This window comes from Propithecus coquereli, unplaced genomic scaffold (assembly GCF_000956105.1).
Source record: "Propithecus coquereli isolate 6110/MARCELLA unplaced genomic scaffold, Pcoq_1.0 Scaffold336, whole genome shotgun sequence".
NCBI lineage: Eukaryota > Metazoa > Chordata > Mammalia > Primates > Indriidae > Propithecus > Propithecus coquereli.
This window is the reverse complement of record NW_012149019.1, coordinates 1,011,641-1,032,945: the sequence shown is the minus strand read 5'-3', so window position 1 is coordinate 1,032,945 and position 21,305 is coordinate 1,011,641. Positions and strand designations below refer to the sequence as shown.

General features: G+C 47.2%; 1 protein-coding gene across 1 annotated transcript in view; it reads right to left on the bottom strand.

Annotated features, from left to right (window-relative positions):
* Positions 1-21,305, bottom strand: part of VWC2 (von Willebrand factor C domain containing 2) — a 138,248-nt gene that overhangs the window by 107,401 nt on the left and 9,542 nt on the right. The window contains exon 3 of the mRNA XM_012650632.1: positions 3,981-4,110. Coding sequence (XP_012506086.1) covers positions 3,981-4,110 — 130 coding nt within the window. The remainder of the gene's footprint in view (positions 1-3,980; positions 4,111-21,305) is intronic.

Below are 21,305 nucleotides of genomic sequence, written 5' to 3'. Positions count from 1 at the left end.
TTTTTCCATAAGATCGGTGTTACTTCTTTGGTAAAAAATTTGGAAAGATTCAATGGTGAGGCCATATGGGAGTACCAGATGGGAGCAGGCTTTTCTCTTGAGAGAGATCTTGATGTGAATCACACTGCCCCCACACACACCCCATTAAGTTTTGCCCAACATCAAGTTTAAATATGATCGTATCCTACTCTCTGAAATACAGAACAAAACAGACAAAACTCTGTCTAATTCTCAAGTCAGTGCTTCTCACGTATTTTCCACAAAAGTGCATCTAATAGTTTGAAGCATCAGTGTTTCTCTTAAAAATTTTATAAAAGTTTTTCCTTTTTCTCCAAAAAATAGCCATATTTACTTTCTTGTGAAAATGAAGCTACAAATGATGATCACCAAGTGGCAATGACACTTCAGTGAGATATACAATCTTCACGCCCAGTGCCTCTGTGCCTCTGCTGTCCGTCATCTCCCCCCTTAGGGTACCACATTCCACCTTTGAGAAGCACAGCTAATTCCAGCAAGGCCCTCATATTTCAACACTGCTGTCCTACTTTTATCAGTTCTCTTCCTTTGTGTCCATAAAGGAAGATAGTGTGCATACCTGCAGAAGGGAGGTCTTCTGATTGCTAATGGGAGCCTTGTAGCTACTTAATGCCAACAAGCATGTCTACTAAAACTAGGGGGCTGGAACGGAATGAGTGTGTTCAACCACCACTAGAGAAAAACCTGAATTTTTGAAACTCAATATAACACTCACTGTCTATGTCATTGCGGGGCAAAAAAAAAAAAAAAAAAACAGTGCCACACAAATATCCACTTATCAAAAGAAAAACCATGGGAGATCGATCTACCCAAATCAACAAAGTGAATATATTAAACTGTATTTGATTTGTGATCATTTATTTATATTCAAGGCATTCTTGGTTTCCAACTTTTGCTCCTTTGATGCAAGTGACTTTGGCAGGCAGCAACTGAACTGTAATTTCCCTTCTGTCGGAGAAAGAGCTATTTAATGCTACAGGTCAAGACATGCCAGCGTGAGGTGCAAAGGCCGGTCTACAGAGATCAGCAGTTAAAATTGTCATGTTTCATCCCAGCTAAGTCTACCCAATCTTTTAATTTCATATAAAGCAAGCACTTTTGATGTCCTCTAATCTGTGATATATCAGACATATAATCTTTTGAGGAAAACATCATTTGTGTGTGGAGACAGGGTTAGATTACTGTAAATTATTCATTAATCTCACTCAATTTTTACAGAACTGTTTTCATTTTTTAAGCAGCTTTCTTTTACTAAGAATTTCAAACTCAGTTTGCCCTGGCAAGGTCAGAATACCCTATAACTATAGACAGTTGAAAGCCATGTTCTATCTAGAGAATAAAACAAAATTTAATACTACATACTTGATTAGACACATTTAAATTTATTTTCAGTTAATTTCCTGGAAATAAGAAGTTGTTGATGTTTTGATATTATTGGATCAAGTCTTTTAATATAAATTCCTCTGTACTATAAATCTAGCTTTAAAAAATATATTCGTCTTTCTTCTAAAAGTCTCTAATGTGCCACCACAAAAACTTTGCCCTAGTTCATCCCATACTGCCTCTCAAAGTATAGAGGTAAAGGAAGAACACCACCAAGCAACAACCATCTCCCAAAACCATCTACGTAACTTTAAAACACACTGAATCTTTGAGTATACTGTATTGATACAGCTTTTATTTTTGAACATTTTTTCGCTTACTCAAAAAATAAAATTATACTTTAAATGACAAAAGTTGAATACAAATTATTTTAAATCTTTATCAATTTTAACATATTTGCACATGACAAAGAAATAACTTACATAACTTCTAACTGTAGTTCTCTGACTCTATACGCTAAGTAGGATAAATCTCAAGGGCAATAAGAGCTGTGAAAAATCTTGAACCCTACTCAGGAGGGTTCATGTTGGTGGTGGGAGTAGCAGTTATTCTGTGCGCCTCATAGGAAAGAGCAAATAAGTGAACATACTGGTGGTGCTGGGTTATGTACATACAGAGACGGGGGGCAGGGCGCCGAAGCCAAGACAGAAAGAGGTAAAGCCAACATGGCAAAACGTTAACAACAGGCAAGGAGAGTTAAGGGTTTACAATTCCTTACTGTATGGTTATTTCGTCTTTTCTGTAAGTCTGAAATTTTTCTAAAGGAAAAAGCAATCACAAAAGACTCAGGGATTGAAATCCCGTCTTCTCGACTAGTGTAAACATGCAAACTAGGATTCCCTGCCTATCCAAATGCCAAAGCTTTCTTTGTAATCATAATCGACAAGAGAAACATGGAATATCTTAGACGCTTAAGATGCCAAATATTTGAGCAACCCATATTTAAGCCACTCACTAAACCACCTGACTCCATGACGGATCGTCTCCAGTCTGGCCCCCCAAGGCAGGGCAACGCAGCACGAAGAACGCCACCCTCGGGTCTCCTAACAGACCAGAGGGGCACACTTGGGCTCCTCGTGGCCACGTAAGGCCACACCCAGCCACAGAGAGGCTCCCCAGCCTCTCTGCCTGCCGCTCCTGCCCATCCCCTGTCTTCCTCCCCACTGTTCCTAAGGAACAGCAGCAGAGCCGACTGGCCTCATTTCCCTCCACCTCACGGCTCGCGCGGGATGGCATTGTTTTGGAAGAGCATGTGTAGTCCATGCTGAAGGCCTCCTCCTCGTTCTTGTCTATCGGCATCCTGCCTCGTGGTTTCATCGTAATTAGTACGCACGAAGAAACAGCCGGCCCCGTATAAAGTACACTCTGTGCCATATTTCTTTGGACACTGTCCACTTACATTCAGAGAACTGGATATATTGCGGTTCCACAATTATTACATTCCTAACAGTGATTCTTTCAGGACTACCCTTCAACAGCAACTTCATTTCTTCTTCTTGTTTTTTTTTTGTTTTTCTTTAATCTCAAGAGTTTTGCAATGCCTTATGGTAAAATTTGGATGAATGTGGATACCTGGCTGAAGGTGTCTGTGGTATCTCAGGGCCCACACGGTTTTGACCAGCATGTCTGCAGACTCTCAGAATCATCGTGACACCACGAACACCCCTGTAACCCAGGCTTGCCTGTCACTGAGAGAGCCCACATCACACGGTCAGCAAGCCCTGGTCCAGCAACCCACAGTGCAAGGCTGGCAACGTCACAAGTTAGCCCTGCGTGCTCCGGCTCAGGAGTCCTAGCAGCATGCCTCAGGGCACATCAAGAAAGCCTGATCCCTGCTGTTGGGGAAGACACTCAGACACTGGCAGGCTGTGGTCCTGTCGCCCGAGCCTGCACCCTTCCGAGCTGGAGCCAGCCCTCTCCGGCCCAGTGTGCCTGGGAATGCACTCCTGTCGAATGCCTTCTCAGAGCACGATGGCCTCAGTACCTCAGGTACGGAGTAATTCTCGTTATGTAGGATGAGGAAACATTCTCCCTTGATAAATTAGGATCAAGGACATCTTGCCATTTCTTTTTCATAAAGCAGGCAGGCTTCTGATCTACCCAGGGCTCTCGCTGGGAATACGGGGACCTCTCTTCCTGTCTAATTGACTTATGAAAAATATTCAATTACATTCCAAATTTAATTCACTTAGTAATGAAAAGTAAATGAGCCCAACCAGCATGTTTGATTTGTCTTGGAAAGAGAGAAACAGATTTGCAAGAACAAAGTTAAATTAAAATAAGCGACTCTCCTCAAAGGTAGAAACTGAATTCCTCCCCGAAGAACTTCTTAACATTCATAAAACGTGGCGCTGACGCCAGCAAGAGAGAGATGCCTCACGACAGAGCACCTCCCAACTGCACCCTGAGTCCTCAGGATGACACATATGTGCATGTGCGTGTGTGTGAACACGTATGTCTGAGCTCACGTATCTGTGCGTGTCCCCTCTACCGTGAAGTACAGCGTGGATTGTGTGGCGGGGTGGGAGGCGCACCCCGTGGCCGACGGGCATCTCACGTACCGTTTTTGCAGATGGGGCAGCACTGATCGGGCTCATACACGGGGTCCACACACTCCGTCTGGGGACACGCCGACACTGTGCACAGCACCTCACCATTGGCCTCGCAGCGGCACCTCTCACACGGAGACACCTGGAACACAAGCCCACGGTCAGGTCGGGCCTCCTGCCAGCCTTATCCTCCAAACTCACATTTTTCTTCTCCGAAACTGTCTGTGAAGACACCCAAGTGTTTTAGGAGTGTTAGAGAAAAAAAAAACCAGCCCCGCGGTTTCCAAAGCGTGGCCCGGGAGCCCCGGGCGACAGCAGGCTGCCTAAGGTGCAAACGCAGGCCAGGCCGCGGGGCTTCTACTGCTCCCTCAGCACCAACCGCGCCAGCTCTGTCTGTTAGTGGCCCACATACTGGGCTTCTTCATAAGCTTTCTTTTGAAGAAGCATTTTTGTTTCTTTAAAAATTAAACAAATGAGCACTTGGTACTGAATTCTTGCCCACCCCCTCCCTTCTCCGTAGCCCTGCCAAGCAACCCCGGCCATCACTCCCAGGGTTTCTCAGCCAGAAGACACCCGAATAGGAGGGCGAGGGAAAGGGGTGACTGTCCTCAAAGCCAGGCCCTGTGCCAAGAGTGTGACTAGTACCTCAATAAACTCTTACCGCAGGGCTAAAATACACCAACTAAAATTATCGCCCCGTCTCAGTACTGATGAGGAAACCGAGACGCAGAGGCACTGGGCAGCCGGCCACGGGCAGACTTTCCTGGAGGCTCCTGACCGAAAGCCCATGGCAGCCCCACTCCAAGGCCTCCTCTGCTTCCTCCCTTCCACTGGTAGTGGTGGGGTGTCCTCCTAGATACTGGGCTTCCGTTTGCCTCTCTGGACTTTCCAGGCTTTGGCCCAAACTCTTCCTTCTCGAGCCATTCAGACAAGCGTAACAGCCGTTCCTGAAAAGACCGTGCACTGCCCCTGAATCCTCCGCAGCCGCTCATGCAGGGCACTGCGATTTATTCACCCAGCGCAAAGCAGGAACAGCATGGGCAGACACAGCCATCTGAAGCAAAAACTGAGAGGTGGAAACATCCACTTTAAAAGTCAATGGAAACGGGGGGTGTGCGTGTTGTCCAGCTAAGCTCCTGCCTCCCCGGGGGCAGGGGACCCCAGCTGACCTGTGTGTCCCACACCCACAGTACAAACAACACTGGAAAGGTAAAGAACAAGGAACTGTCACGGATGCTTCCTTTGCCTACACGATGCCAAACTGAAAAGTGAGTCTCCACTGAATGGACTGGTTATTGCGTGAAGCAAAAGCTCAGTTTGGGTTTAACTGTATCTGTTTCTCAGGCACCAATGTCCACCTGTCTGGGAGTCAGGACTTGGGGTGGGGGGTGTGTTCATGTACTTGGCAAAAAGGAAAAGAAAGTGAAAAACTTCAAAAAAGCCCAAAACAAAATATTGGCCTGGTTTGCAATACAGCCTTAGACATTAAAATCAGTCTTACAACAATATAAAGGAGGTTTTGAGAAGTATTTTTGGTGCAACAGTTTTTCCCTACCATAAGCAGTGTTCCTCTTCATTTCTGCTGTCTTGTTGGGGTTCCCATTTCCTTCTACCTCCTGCCAATTCCCCCATTCAGTCTGTAGGATCTCTGTCTCAAGGGAGGATGTATATGGCAAGTAGAATGAGAAAAAGATTCTGAGTAGATCTTGAGTTGCAAGAGACATGGTTTCTGCATATCAGAAGTTTTCAGCTGGAAGGAATCTGGGCATAAGCCCTCAAGCCCAGGTGCTGTGGATCACACACCTGGCACCCTGTCCCAGAGGAGGTGAGAACCATCCCCTGCGGAGGGCAGTATAGTCAGCAAGGGGGTCAGCTAGCGGGGTCTGTTCTCAAGAAGCGGTACAACCACAACCTGGCATCCACTAGGCTGGACTCCAGGGAGAGAGCAAAAAGTATCATTTCAGTTTGGGAATTTGAAAGAAGGTAAGAACGGGCCCTATGTCATGTCCCCAGGGAGGGCTCCAGGAAAACAGCAGGACCACAGAACAAAGTGTGCGACTGTAAAGTCAGAAAGGCTCCAGGTACTTCGGCAGCAGGCCCTGCGTCAGCCTGACCCAGCATCTTTCTGCACGAGGGAGCACATCCATCCTGGCCAACAGGGCAGAGATTACTGGCCTGGAAATAAAACACTTTTTACTGCCACTGGAGCTGAGATTTCACTGCACCCATGCCACAGAACACTGCTCAAATGCATGCAAAGCAAGACAGTTTGCTACTTTCTTATAGGTTTTGCAACTTTATCAAAAATGCGATTGAGTCTTTCTCTCACGAAATATTTAGAAATCCTGATTCAACTACAGTCATGCGCCACATAAAGATGTTTGGCTTAATGTTGGACGGCATACACCTATGGTCCCAGGCCACAGACTGGTCCCAGTGTGGGGTGCATGGCCTGTTGGGGGATGGGCCACATGGCGGGTGGGTGGGCCAGCAAGTCTTCATCTGTGTTCGCAGCTCCCCATGGCTCGCATCACCGCCTGGGCTCCACCTCCTGTCAGATCAGCGGCTTTGGATTCTCACAGGAGTGCCAACCCTAGGGCAGACTGCGCACAGGAGGGATCTAGAGAGTCTGGTGCCTGGTGACGTGGGGTGAGCTGGGGCAGCAGTGCTGGTGTTGGGGAGTGGCTGCAAGTGCAGACTGTCACTGGCACAGATAGTCACTGCTAATGTCACTGTCATTGTCACAGGTTCGACTGCACAGTGAATGTGGTGCACTTGGGTCCTCCCAGGGCCATCCCCTCGTCTTCCGTGGAAGGACTACTTCCATGAAGCCAGTCACTGGTGCCAAAAAGGTTGGGGATCACTGGCATATACAACCATGGTCCCGTAAGATTACAATACCATATTTTTACTGCATCTTCTGTATGTTCAGATACACAAACACTTGTCCCTGTGCTCCAGCTGCCTACGGGACCCAGTGCAGTCACACGCTGTGCAGGTGTGTAGCCTGGAGCTACAGGCCATACGCTGAGCCTAGGTATGCAGTAGGCTACACCACCTAGCTTTGTGTAAGAGCACTTCATGGTGTTCCCACCACGAGGAAATCACCTAAGGATACATCACCGAGAAGGCACCCCCTTCCTTAGATGACACACAACTGTATTTACTGTATTTGGAGATTTCTTCACTTCTCAAAAATCAGAGTTAACGCACAGAGTCAGCACTGCCACCAGCTTGTCCCTCCCGAGTCTCACATCCTGCCGCCTACATCTGCCTTCACCAGTGCCCGTGCTGGGCTCCTGTTCACTTTCGTCCCAGGTTCAGGCCTGCCCCCATCCCCAGACGAAGCGAGGCTGGTGACAACATGTGGCAAGGCTGTGCCAGTTCCCTGAGATGCCAGCCACGTGTCCTGCTAGTCCTACCTGGGCAAAAGCCCTCGGCTGGCCACAGCCCTTGGTTCTCAGAAGCCAGTGCTTCTCATCCCAGACTCCTGCCCAGGACCTGGGACACGTGACAGAACTCCGCCTGCGCCATGTTTACATCCACTCCTGCAGGGTGGGTGGGTGCTGCCCCAATCCCAACCCACAGACCCACCTCCCAGTAAAGGGTGCTTGCCTTGCAGTGTCTCTCAGAAGCCCTGCTCGAACTAGCTGCTAGGCCCCTGGCTGCTCCCCGATGTTGCGCCCTGATCACTGACCATGCTTCACCCAACTAACCAGGCCTGCCATGACCTAACAGGCAAAAATAATGCCGGACTCCTGTCTGTCAAACTAACCCAGAGCCCATTCCACTGTGCTCTCTGCTTGTCCAGGCCTCATTCGTGCTGTCCCGTTTCCCTGGAAAGGCTCACATTTCACAACTCCCATGTGTCCAGCTCCGAAGCAGCAGGGATGGGAAGCCATCCCTGATACCAACATGGATGGAGCCGGGCACTTGCCGTCCGTTAAGACATCACCTGAGCTTGTGTCTATGCCTCTCATAGCTCTCATATAGCACAGTGAATGTTGCTAAAATAAAAAACAAAACAATCACAAAACCCAGTGCCCATGTGAATCCAACAGCCAGCCCAGGAAGACGCAGCCTGGAGGCTGAGCCTCACCACGTCAGGACGGAAGAGTCACCACTGAACTCCAAGCCTCGGGTCCTCTAGGCAAGTCTGACAGACACCCAGCTGGATGTAGGCCAGCTCCTCTCACAGCTCCTGGCCCTGCACTGCCTGAGCAGCCACCATTCTAACACAGGGCTCTGCTCAGTGCCTCGGGATGGCCACGGTGTGCTAATGAGAACAGCTTCCTGCTCAGACTCCTCTGGGACAAGGTGCTACTGCCTTCCACTGCCTGGGATGGGGCGAGGCTGCCAAGGGGAAGATGGAAGTTGCAGCCTGTGATTCCAACCATGGGTTCTAGCTTTGACACAGGGCTTGCATCCCCAGTCATCAGGGCCAATCTGGCATTCTAGGTCATAGTTTCCCTCTTTCAGGCTCATTTACCAACCCGTGGCTGGAACCCCAATGTCTAGAATTCAGGTCAAAGGTCTGCCTGTCCCTGGACTGATCAGATTCCAAGTTGCTGCTCTGACTCTAAGCACTAGGTCTAGGCACCCATCAGGCTGAAGAGTCTTCACCTGCCAACCCAGGCACCAAACAGCCTCCTGCCATCCTGTGCTCTTTGTTCTACCATGGAAACTAAAGGTGAGGCATCCAGTGTATCACTTTATCTGCAACCAGTGGCAGGAACTTCCATGCACAGTTTTCTCATTGGATGAGATGGACTTTTCTCCTCTTCCAAAGTTATTCATTCCCCAAAGAAACTTAAGTCAGAGTAACCTACGTTTAAAGCAATAGTACTTCTTGTTAGCAAATCACAACCTACATTTTGCATAGAATGTCTTATGAAGACATACCATCTTCACACTCTTCCAGTTACAAATCCAAGTTTTGCATAGGTGGATTGAAATGTATAGCCTAGAGAAACATCTGGGCACCTGAGAAAGAGAATTCATTCTCAAGGCGCATACCATGTGCCAGGACTAGTCAAAAAGTTTTCTGGATCAAAAGAACGTGGTTTCCTTGAATTGAGAGAGAGAATGAAGACATTCTCTGTTCATTCATTCATTCCAGTCATGGGGCCAGGGAGATGAATACCACTTCTGCCATTTTTCAGGAAGGTTGGAGTACAGATGACAGCAAGGGGTGGTAAGGAAGATTAACAAGGGGTGCCTAATGGACGTGGCCTCTACAAGCAGGGTCTCTAAGCTGATGGCACTGTCCTTTCTCATTTATCCACATTACTTTCACAGTTACCACAGTGAATCTGTCTCACCAACAACAGTTTTTAAAAATGGATCTAAGAAATACACCCTTGAACCTGAAGTACAGCAATGAAAACAGACATGTTTGGGGCATATTTTCTCAATGAAACAACTGTGACTACAACATGTGTGGCAGAGGCTAGGTAAAGATATTAACTAGATGGTGAAGTTATTCATAATTAGTTAGACCTTTATAATGCTTGGTAATTATATACATGTCTATATTATATGGAAGGAATATAAAATAAATATTGAATCTATTTCTAAATAATTAAGTGGGAGTGGATAATACAGTTTACACATGAAACAATTCTTAAATGAAAAATGAAGCCTATACAACTGGATACTTCTTAAATCAAGTGACTTATACATAAATTAAAGATCTATATGATGGTGAATGTTAGAGAAATTGGGCTTAACATTCTTCTTATATGAGTAGCGTTTAAGGAGCTTTATATTTTATCATACACATTTTAATGAACTCAGGTACAATTAGGCATCTATCTGTAAGAAGCTTTGCCTTGCTTACTTTCATAACTGTGACTGTAATTGTTATAACCACGAGATGGACCAGGCTTCAAAATACTGCAGAAAGCAGGTTGAATTTTAATCCCGCTCTCATCTATGTCTGAAATCTCCACCCCCTGTGGAAAGCAGGAAGTCTTTTCCAGACACGGCCTCCTCCTCCATCCCATCTGCAGCAGCGGCAGTCCCTCACCCTCCACCAGAACGCGCTGGAATGCCAACGTGCTTCTCCCAAATCCAGCTTAAACACATCTGCCTGTGACAAGTAAGGGATGCCTGTGTGCACAATCCTGTCACCTCAGTAGCAGCCACCATGATTCTTCCAACCTGGAGCTTCCCCCTGGAGCTGCTGAAGTAGGTGCCACGAAGTGCCACTGCTGCAGGGCGCACTGGCTCTCAGTGGCGAGGGAGCAATTCCAGGCTGAATGCAGATGCGCACTCAAAAATATATAAACAGGAGGCAGGAAATCCCAGCACAGTTTCCCAAGTAATTTTAATGTTGCCATAGATGGGCTTAACTTAAATGTAGAGAAGAAAGAGAAGTATGAGCTAATAGCCTTTAGTGTAGAACTTTCTCAACTAAAAGTATTCAGCATTAAATAAGTCATTCTCTCTATTTTGCTATTTCTTCCATCAGTAGAGATGTTCCATTAATTTTTCTAACCCCCAAATTGTTGGATTCTGAAATGATACAAAATAAGACTAACATGAAAACAAACACTGATACCTGGTCTGCTTCTTCCTTCCTACCCACCTCTCCCAATCCTTCCCTTCCTTGAAACTTTTTTTAAGTCTCTGCACCCCCTGAAGCCTGTCTGGCCTCTCAGGCACAGAGGCCCTATCACTGAGGCCCCGAACTCCGCCATGCAGAAAGCGTGGCCACCTAGGCTTGGTGCAACTCACAGGCCAGGGCAGTCTCTCTGCTGTGTCTATAATTGTTACAGTAACCGGGCCAGTGCGAAATGCTGCATGAGCTCAATAAATAGTGACTGAGTGAAGAAAGAAATGGTTGGAAAGACACGAAATCTAAAATGAACTTGCACAGTACATTAGGAAAAATATAAAAATCTACAGTTTTGCTTCAGGAAAAATTGCTCAACACTTCACAAAAAGCTGCTCACAGAGTAGATACACAGACCCAAGGAAAGGGGAGTAAAAACAAACCTTTCTATTGAGAAGGGCCACGATTTGAATTACACATTTAATGCACACATGGAACAAAAGATACAGACACTAGAATGATATAAATACTACAGCAGTGACCTAAAGAAGGGGTCCAAGAGTATGTAAAGGGGTGTGTGGAAACCGAATAAGTAAATGCAAATCCTGAGATCAGGAAACAGAACTTTAAGACTCTGTTTCTGGTTCTGAACTGAGGGCCATGTATAGCTGCCACATCACACTCCACCTATTACATGTGTTTTGAGTCTCTGCTCTACTTTCTCAGTTACGTCTTCTTAAAACAGCTAAAAATGTATACTGAATAATTGAAGATTCATACCTCTCACTTACACAACTGACAATTTATCAAATCCAAATACAAACGCTACAAGACATGGACACACCCATCTTGCAGATTGGAGATTACATACACGTGAGACCCAGAGGAACAATACTGGGAACGGGGCTCTGCAAATTGCACCATCAACCCATCCAGCCTTCCACCTACCAAAGGCCCAGCTCACTACACTACAAACTCTGTGTTCTCAGAGTGAGATATAAAGAAATACACACATCATCTACCTTAACTACTCAGTCTCATTAAGGAGATGAGATGAAAATACATGGAGGAGAGGCTAACAAAATGGCAAAAAATGTCAGGTGTTAATTGAGCTTTGTGCATACTGAGAGTTTTAAAGATAAAGTCGTCACTTCTGGTTGACTGGGCAGAGGATGACCTGGAATATGGTTAAGGCAGGTGGGGGGGTTGGGGCAGGTGGAGAAGAGGGGAGAGCCATGGAGACAAGAGGATGAAGGATGGAGACGTGTCCAAAGGATGCTGCGTATGGCTGAACTGCACTGCAATGAAGAGGCACCACAGCGGATCAGACTGGACAAGTAGAGAGGGAGGCATTAGGAATACATCTCCACCTGTCTGCTTGGGGGCACGTGGAGCGAGGTGACAGACTTCCTGAGATCATGATCCTTGCACCGTAAGACAAGACCAACTTGGGTCTACAACAACCAACAGTAACCCCTTCAAATCACATGCCACGTTTATTTCTCCAGTTTCTAGTTCTAGTTCCCATACTTAGCTACTGCTGAGCTCACATACTGTATTACAAGGGCCAAAGGCGGTACAGTTAACTGGCATGGGTTCAAATCCAATGCATTTAGTGGTGTGTAAGCTTAGGCAAGTAATCTAGTATTGCTATGCCTCAATGTCCTCAACTGTCAATTGGGAATAACAATACTATTTAGCACAATAGGATTGTTGTGGAGGATGAAATGAATTAAGATATACAAAGCATAACAAAGGCCAGCTGTTGCTGTAGTTATTAAGATGGAACTGCCAAGTATGCCTACCCATAATATGCAAGGAATCCTATAAATCAAATATGGTTTTCAAGAATTTAAAAAGAAATAAAGTCTATTAAGTGACATCTACGAAAGAGAAAATTGGAATGGTCAATTAATATATGAAAGAATATTCCATCTCATTAAAAATCAGGAAAATGCAAGCCAAATGAAAGAGCATTTCATGTGTACTGAAGTTGCATGGAGAGAATGTCTGATGACATCAAGTTCTGGCAAAGAGAAGAGGAACTAAAGTTCTCACATTTGCTGGTATGCAAATGGACACAATGACTTTCTATCTAGATACACCGGAGGTAACAATGAGAGGGGTCAGGAGTGAGAGAAACACTTGTTCCTCTTCAAGCCTTCAGGTACTTCTCTCTGGCAGGAGGCAAAGAAACTCTATAGTCGGGTCCACTCAGCCCTTCTAATTCCCTCTCTCTGGGTATCAGCTAGGCCACAGGATACGGGCACGTGTGCCCTCCTTTCTGTAAGCTTGCAGATCTTGCCCCTACAGGTGGGCTCTGCAGTTGCACAGACTGCTCAGGTATAGACATGCCTCTGGTCCACCAGCGACATGTTATTTATCTGGCTGCCCATTCGAGCCCAGGATGCTGATCTGTCTCTGTGTCACTTCTCAGCTGGTTATAAACTTGGAAATGAAATAACAGGGAGTGACAATCTAAAACCCTAACAACCTGTAATAGAGAAAAGTTAGATACAATTGCCCATTAGTAAGAAAGCAGAGAAACACATTGTGGTTACTAGTCAGATCAGATACTAAACTAAAGAGCAGTTATCACGAACAAGTATGTGTGTCACAACACAGATGACTCTCAAAAACATAAACAGAAAACAAATTGCAAAGAATATATATGCCATTATGTTATTTGTGTAAATGCCAATCTTCAAAAACACACATAACAATAGGTGTTGCTTACAAGCACAGGCTCGTGAGGAAAACAAGGAACAAGTGCAGGAGTGTGACGCACCAACGTCACTGCTCCAGCTACTCCTGAGGAAGAAGGAAAGGGGTGGGATGCAGGGGATGGGTAGCAAGGTTCAGTCGTATCTGTGCTCTTTTATTTCATTAAAAAGAGGATCAGAAACAAATGTGACAAAATAGTGGCATCGAGGGAAACTAAGTGGTGCCTGGACAGAGTCTGCATATTATTTAGTCACATTCGATACATTTTAAACATAAATTTAAAAAAACACTCATTCTGAGACACTAATTCATTCCACATCCAAGGACATTTACTAAGTACCTAAAATGTCCCAGGAAATACGACAAATCCCACTAATCACCCCCAACTAGTAACCAGCTGATGGAGGAATTAGTGATACTTTACTGGGCTTTTCCATTAGGGTGCAAAGAAAGAGCATGGGCCTGTCACTACCGTTTGACATTCTGTGGGGGCCTCTCGGAGTGTCTGCCAGGCATCTTCGCTGCAGAGGACTGGACTTGAGGGTGCCCCGAAATTTAGAGACCCAGGCGGGCAGTGGAAAGCGGTGACCTGGGCCCTGGTCCAAGTTCCTCAAATTGTCATGTGTCCTTGGGTGAGCTCCTGACCGCCCTGGCATCACTGTACCATGACAGGACGTGCAGGAAGAATTCCACGTGCCCCTCCCCACTGAAACCTGGGAGGCTCCCACAGGGCACACACCATACAGTAGTGGTCTGGGCGTCTGGCCTACTCCAGCCACACCCATGAGTAGGTGCAAAGCTGGACACGGTGTTAATGTGGAGACCTCTGGCTGCCAGGACGGGAGATTCCAGTCTCCCCTGGCCAAGAGCAAGGGTCAGGAAGGGCGGCCAAGGAGATAGGCGGGAGCACACCCACAAGTCACTGAGGTACCGCCATACTCAGGAAGAGAAGCTGCAGACCACATCGCCTCGTCTGCCCCAGAAAACTGGTGGGAGCTTGAGCAAGATTATCTGAAACTTGTGCCTCAGTGTTTTTATCTGGAGAATGGGGACGGTAAAATAAACTAATGATCGCAAAGTACTTAGAGCAGTGAGTGGCCCACAAGTGTGAAATACCACTGTCTCCTGGTGTCTTCAGGGGACTGGTTCCAGGACCCCCTCAGATACCAAAGTCTGAGATGCTTCACATCCTCCCACATGTGAAGTCTGGGGATGCTGCAGTTACCACAGTTAGAGAAGGAGGGCATTTTGAAACAATGCCTGATCCACACTCTTGCCCATCAGTGTTCCCTTCAGCCCTTTCACTCCTGCGTCTATGCAAAGAGGCCAAGTCTCCGTCTTCTAGAGGGAGCAGACACTTGTAGGACACCTAACGGTGGAACTGCTTACCTCTGAGCTTTTAAAGACCACAGGGCCAGGCCTTCCAGAGAGAACATGGCCGTTTTCAGTACTTCCTGAGCTGGGTTTTTACAGATCAAGAGTCAAAGTCTGGAGGTTTAAATGTAGAGCAGAAGAATGAAGACGTGACTGAGAGAACTTACCACAGGGGAAGCCGAAATAGCTTTTGGTCTGGAGAGAAGGACCAGAGGGTGGGAGGAAGGAAGAAGGACTCAGGGCAAGGCCAAGACGTCAAATGCCACGGACCTCTTGAGTCACCCTGATGCTGGTGGAGGGGATGGTCAGAAACATGTCCCTGGGTTGGGCAGGCTCTGAGAACTTCAAGGTGGTACCCTACTCCCCTGGATGGATTCTGGAGACCCTGGTGGCCTGTCAGAGACAGTGGCCTTCCACTTGGTTCTGGGACCCCTCCAGGCACGGGAGTAATCCAAGCATTCTGACAGGGGCAGGCAAAGTCAGGCAGGCTGTCCTGGCAATGCCTGTTCCCTCCTGGGGTCCAGAACACAGCAGGGAGCACTGGGGACCAGTGGTGGTGAGGGGTTAGGACAGCGTAGCTGCAGAGTATAGACACCCCAACACCAGCAGCGATAAAGAGGTCCACAGTCACAGCCACAGAGCCAACACAATGCCCCCAAGACCACGGGGGACCTGCCACACCTCAGCACAGTGGATTGGTTCTATGACGGGGACAAGGCCAGAAGTAGGAGGTGGGACAAGGATAAGGTTCCTTCCCAACACAATGATGCTATGTGGGTCCTTCCCATAGGACCAAACAGGAGCTGTCTCTGGATAAATAAATGAAGATGGGGGGTGTCTTCAGAGGGAGAACTCCTGAAAAGCAGAGTAATTACCCAAAAGTCATCAGATTCCTGATACTCCAAACAACTGGGATGCCCCAAAAGAGACGCAGAAACCTTGACTTGATAATAACATTTTCAGCCATCAGCAGATGTGGAGAGGCAGGAACTGAAAGAAATATTCTAAAACCAAAGAGAATCCTGCTATGTTTCCACATCTGAATTCTGTTGCATTCATTTTGACCCTGTGACATGATGATTCTGATGCCCTCAAAACAAGCTGCCCCAGGCGCGAACTGAAAAGCAGTCTCTGCCCCGCCCAGCAGGACGTGCAGCCTCCCGAAGTCACTGTCACAGTTTTATCACCAGATGGCGAAAGTGTCCTTTCTAGCTGCTCAATTTATCAAAACCTGTGTCCAGCTCACACCCCTCAGCGTGATGCACATAGAGGGAAGTCACAAAGTTCCCTTCTGTTGACACAGCGAAGTCTTATTAGCTTCTGATAACCTGGAACTGAGTTATTTCAGAGCTGGAGGAAAATGCAGAAGTGATGTATTTTCAGCTCCGGTTTTTAGAGTAAAAACACACCCACAGGTCTGGTGAATTGTCGAGTCAGGGCAGCTGCCTGAACCCAGGTCTGGTCATACTACTGGGCCACAGATATAAAGTCTGCGTCAACAAACAGGCGCAATCCGCAGGCATCCTGGGCCGCAAGTGGCCCTGCCTACCCCGTCAGCTCTCCTGCCTGCAAGAAACCTGGAAGATGATATGCAAGTCATGCCTTCTTCTCAAGCACCTCCTGGAACTAAATCTCTTCCCAGTCCTGTGTCAGGCTTCTTCCCCGAAACTGTCTCATCAAGCTAGCCCGAGGCCTGGCCAAGCTCTCCGTCTAAACTCAACAAGCAGAAGGGTCCCCCGTGGTCATCGGAGGACACCAGCTGGACAGCCTGAGTCCCCAAGGCCCTGGCAGGTGCCCGGCTGCCTGCTGTCCACCAGGACCAGCACAGAAAGGCTCCACACCCCACACCTGCCCTCCACCCTCTCTCCCTCCACAGGAGAGTAAATTCAAAGTGAATTGAAGCCCCCCAGCCCCCTTTCCCACTCCAACACAAGTAGCCACAGAAAGGAAACAGACAGGGAGCCCCTGCTGCCTGCGCCATTCAGAAAAGAATTGCTTTGTCTCTTTGTCTTTCCACTCTCTGTCAGAGAATGGATTTGCACACAAAGGGACTTAATTAAGAGCTGTCCCCAGAAACTGTCAGCTTCTGAGTCTCAGGAAGAAAACAACGGCAGGCACAGCACAGCAGATTAACAGTCCGACAAGCCAGGGCACCGTTTATTCTCAGGCGTCGACTGACAACTCTCCCTTCTTCGTGGCTGAGCTGGAGGCGAGACCGCCATTTACTAGCATCTTTCACATCCTCTTCTGAATAATTCCCTCAGATTAACACAGATCACACAGGAACTTGCTAGGTCAATTATGAGGGGCAAAAATACTGGCAGTGTTCACAAAGTGTATTTGCTAGTTGGCAAGCAGCAGCGGTTAGTGCACCCGAGAGACCAGGAGCCCAGGGCCACAGCGCTGAGGCCGCCACACCCGGGCGCCACCTGAGCGCTGGGCCCAGGGCAGGAAAGGGCCCCTTCCCTCCCACCTGGGGAGCATGGGTGATGCTGAGATTTTTGTGGAATTACTTTAATAAGATAATTTACTCACTCATAGAGTCCTAAATTAAGCCCTTAAAGTCAACTGGGTCTGACCACCTAGTTGGGGGAAAAGGAGGCCCTCTGACAAATTTTGTTAAAAGCTGAACCCCTCTTCTTCTGAAAAAAAACTAGGAAGGTCAAAACCCTTTTGTTTTAGAATTAAAGGATTAAAGCTAAGTAATTCCTTGGGAGAAGGAAACAGAGAGCTTATCTTTCACTTACATAAACGACAAAAATCAAATGTCTTCCCAAGAGTAGGTTTTTAAAAGACAAGTGTGATGTGGGGATGGGCTCTCTTGGGGACAACAAATTCAAATTCTTTCGGGGACCAGTCAAGCAAGAAAATGAGGCAAGGAAGTAGGTGCAGTAATAGGGAGCGGCGGGGACTGCGGCAAACTGGGGAAAACGTTAATGCATTGAAACCAACACATGTGTGTCGGACACACACACCAGAGGAAAACAGAATGATGCTGCTCCGTTCTGGCAGCCTTCCTTCAAGATGGCAGTGGGACAACGCTCACTTTAAGCAGGGAGCGATGCAGAGGACCAAAAGGGTGTGTCGGTCTGCCTTTGCCCAAATCTGGCCAGGCTCCAGCAATAGGGCTCGCACCTCCATCTATAAAGTGGCTCACGTGGACGCCCGTCTGGACACCATCTGAAGTCAGAGTCTGGCTGTCTTGTTAAAGCTCCTTCAGTGCACATCAGCTGCCAATTACCCAGAAAGTGCTGGGCCACAGCCCAAGCCAGGAACTGACAGGCACCCTGGGCTCACACCGCTGGTCCTGCACCTCCTCCAAAGCATTCTGAAATCAGAACAGGACACCAACAGCGGTTTCTCCAGTTAAGGAAGTCCCATTCCGTGGGGTTTTGAGCTCTGGTGGAGAAGAGACTGCAGTGCCCGTGCACACAGAAAGGGACTCTTTGCACTCAGATATACGGGTGCAGCGGCCCCTGAGATCTGACCATTAAATTCTATCTGTCATCCCTCTCTGTTACCGAGAAGCAAGATGAGCTTATTTTCTTGGCTTCCTGGAGGGCACCGCACTGCGAGCCCAGATGTGAACTCTGCTCCCAGCGGGAGGTCACCCTGAGCTGGGAAGCAGGCATCAGAGCACAGTTTATCCCTCAGGCCGCCTGCCTCTCCTGCTCCTCCAGCCCAGGCTCAGGCAGCAGGCTTGTCAGAATCCTTCTTCTTTTCCAACCTACCCACCCCTGACATTGCTGCTTGTGTGACATGGCTAAATCCCCAGCAAGTGGGGGCCAACGTGTTCAGGGCAGTTCTGTCCCCCGTGAGAGGGGCTGTGAGCATCTTCCTGACCACCTGCTGACTCCCTGCACACCCCAGCCTCTCCACTGGCCGGGGGTCCTGTGCCCTCAGGCACGGCTGTCAACAGTGCAAGAGTGTTACCAGGTGAGGAGTTATCACTCCTGACACATCAAAAGGAATTAATAAGATAAGAGTAGCTTGAAACTAATTTTATTGTATCTTACTTGTTTCAAGCCTCTTAAAACAAAAATATTGAGAGACTTTTTTTCAAGCACATAGAATTCGAAAGTAAAACATAAAAAAGAAATTGTTTTTAAAGCCATATACAAGGAAAGCAAAGATACACTACAGAGGGCCAATCCGTTTGGCATGATGGAAAGAACTATTTATTTCTGAGTCGCCTAGTGCCAAAGGGAGCCAAGAAGGAGGGGATATCACTCCCAGGCACTCTGACCTTCACCACAGCAAGAGCAGGAAGGCCCGAATGGAGCTCGGTGGTGCCTGAGATGGGCAGCCCTGGCCAGCAGGAGGTGCTTCTGAAAATGCTCACCTATTTCCTGATTTGGCCTCAAGCTGAGCTGGCCTCCAGCACCTATTTTCTAAGAACATTTAAAAGTTGTATTCAATAACCTTTCCTGTCTAAGTATAAATTTCCCAACTCAAAATTCAGGGCAGGACAAACCCACCCCTGCAAGGCAAGGCACATCTACTCCACCCCTGTTCCCGGTGTCCACCCTGGACACTCAGGTTGCCCGGTCTAGAGTCGGATCTCCACCCGGGCACAGCTGCCTGGGCGGTCAGAGGCTGTTCTGCAGCACATCTGGCCTCGACCCACTAGATGTCAGTAACATCTGCCCTACCCACCTCCCAGTTATGACAAGGAAAAATGCCTCTACCTTGCAAGTGTCCCCTGGGGAGAAGCAGGCAATGCTGCCCCCAGCAGAGAACTACTGTCTACAATTTAGTAAACAATAGGTTTCATTCAATCCTTGACTCTGTGACTTTGTTTCTGGGATCATTTTCCTTCTTCCTATATTTCACCCTTTCATCTCCATTTTGAAGTTCTTTTAGTAATGATTTTTTGGTGGTAGCTCTCTGTTATTGCTTAAAAACATCTTTCTTCAGGCTCATTCCTGATGGACCATTTTGCTGGATACCTACATCAGATTAACAAAAGACTCTTTTTTCTTTAAAGCTGTTCTTCTGTTGTGTTGTGTCTCCTACTGTGGACAAGACCACAGCTGCTGTCAGCCTGCTTTTCGTAGACAATGTCTTCTCTCTCTGGTTGTTCTCAACATCTTTCTTTTGCCTTCGGTGTTTCACAGTCTCACTATGATATAGCTAGCTGTGGATATATTTTTATTTATCTTTCTTTAGGTTTATTGGGTTTCCTGAATCAGAAAACAGTTCTTCAACTAGTTCTAGTTCTTCAACTAGAAAGTTTCGGACACTCTCTAGATTACTACCATATTTTCCAAATCCCACTCCGTTCTCCATGTACCAACAGGTCTCTTTCCTATGTCCCACCTGCACGTCTGTGTTTCACACTAGGTAACTCATTCAGATCCACCTACCTGCTAGTGCACTAAATTAGCTCTTAGTCTGTATCTGCTCTTCCACTGTCAAACCTCCCACTGAATATTAATTCCATGGGATTTATATTATTTGTTAAATGCATCATTCATTTAGACAAGTTCTATCTGATTTATTTTTAAAGCCGACTAGTATTCGAGATATGTTTCTGATCTTTACCCATGAATTTTATTCTAACATTTTTATGCACATTAAATGTACTCATTTTATATCCAATATCTGCATCTGATTCAACTGCTTTTGTTTTGGCTAACTCGTGCTTAAGATGCCCTTTTTCTTCTTGTGTGTAATTTTTATTTTGTGGTCACATTCCTTGAAATATCATTTGTGGGAATTTTTCACAGCCTTGATAAAAGGTGCATTCCCGCAGAGTTTGCTTAGGTCAGATATCTGTCTGCCACCTTAGAAAAATATCCCACTTGGATTTTTCAGACCACACAGGGGAGCACGAATTTGGGCTCCACACACATAAGAGGGAATGCGTCCTCTGGACGGCAACTACCCAGGGAAACAAACGTTTCCTTCACCGCTCCCAGTGCTGAGGCCCACTGAGGGGTGTCTGCCTATCCTGTCCCTTTGCAGGACAGGCTCTTGGGGTCCCCTGGCTTTAGGACATAGATCCTGATCTGATTCTCTCTACATGGGCCCTGGACAGGACACGTGCCCCAGCCTGGCCGTCAACACTGAGGCCCAGGCCCAGGGACCAACAGATGCTCCTAGGCAGCTACCACTTCAAGACGGACTTTGCTCTCTCAATTCGAACTTTTACCTCTGGAAATTAATTTTTCTCACTTTCTTGCCATCTCAGCTGTGCTTTTAAAAAGAATGTGTTTTACATGATACCCAGGATTTCACGGACTTTGTAAAAGGTGGGTTTTCAGGCTGCCTTCCATATTCCTAGGAAAGGAATGGTCTCCTCGTGTTTAAAGCTACGTCACTTCGGCCATAACTGGAAATGTGCAGAGCTACATGGCATCTTAATTCTCAATCCGTATGATTTTCCACAGGCCTAGGGCTTCGGAAAGAACTCACAGGCCATCGGCAGATGCCTGACATCATCCTCTTCCGCAGATTTGAAAGGCAGTCTGTGTCCTGGCCGCACCCCAGTGCCCAACAGAAATAGAATGAAAAGTGAGATCCAGCTGGCAGGATCTCAGCTTGGAACAGACAGGCAGTGGCAGGATTTCCAGCTACATGGTCAGAAAAGCGTCACGAAGGATGGAGACAGAGTATGTAGGCCTAGGTAGAAAACCACATCCTTCACTCGAACTCACAATTTTGCCCTAGAACACCTGGCC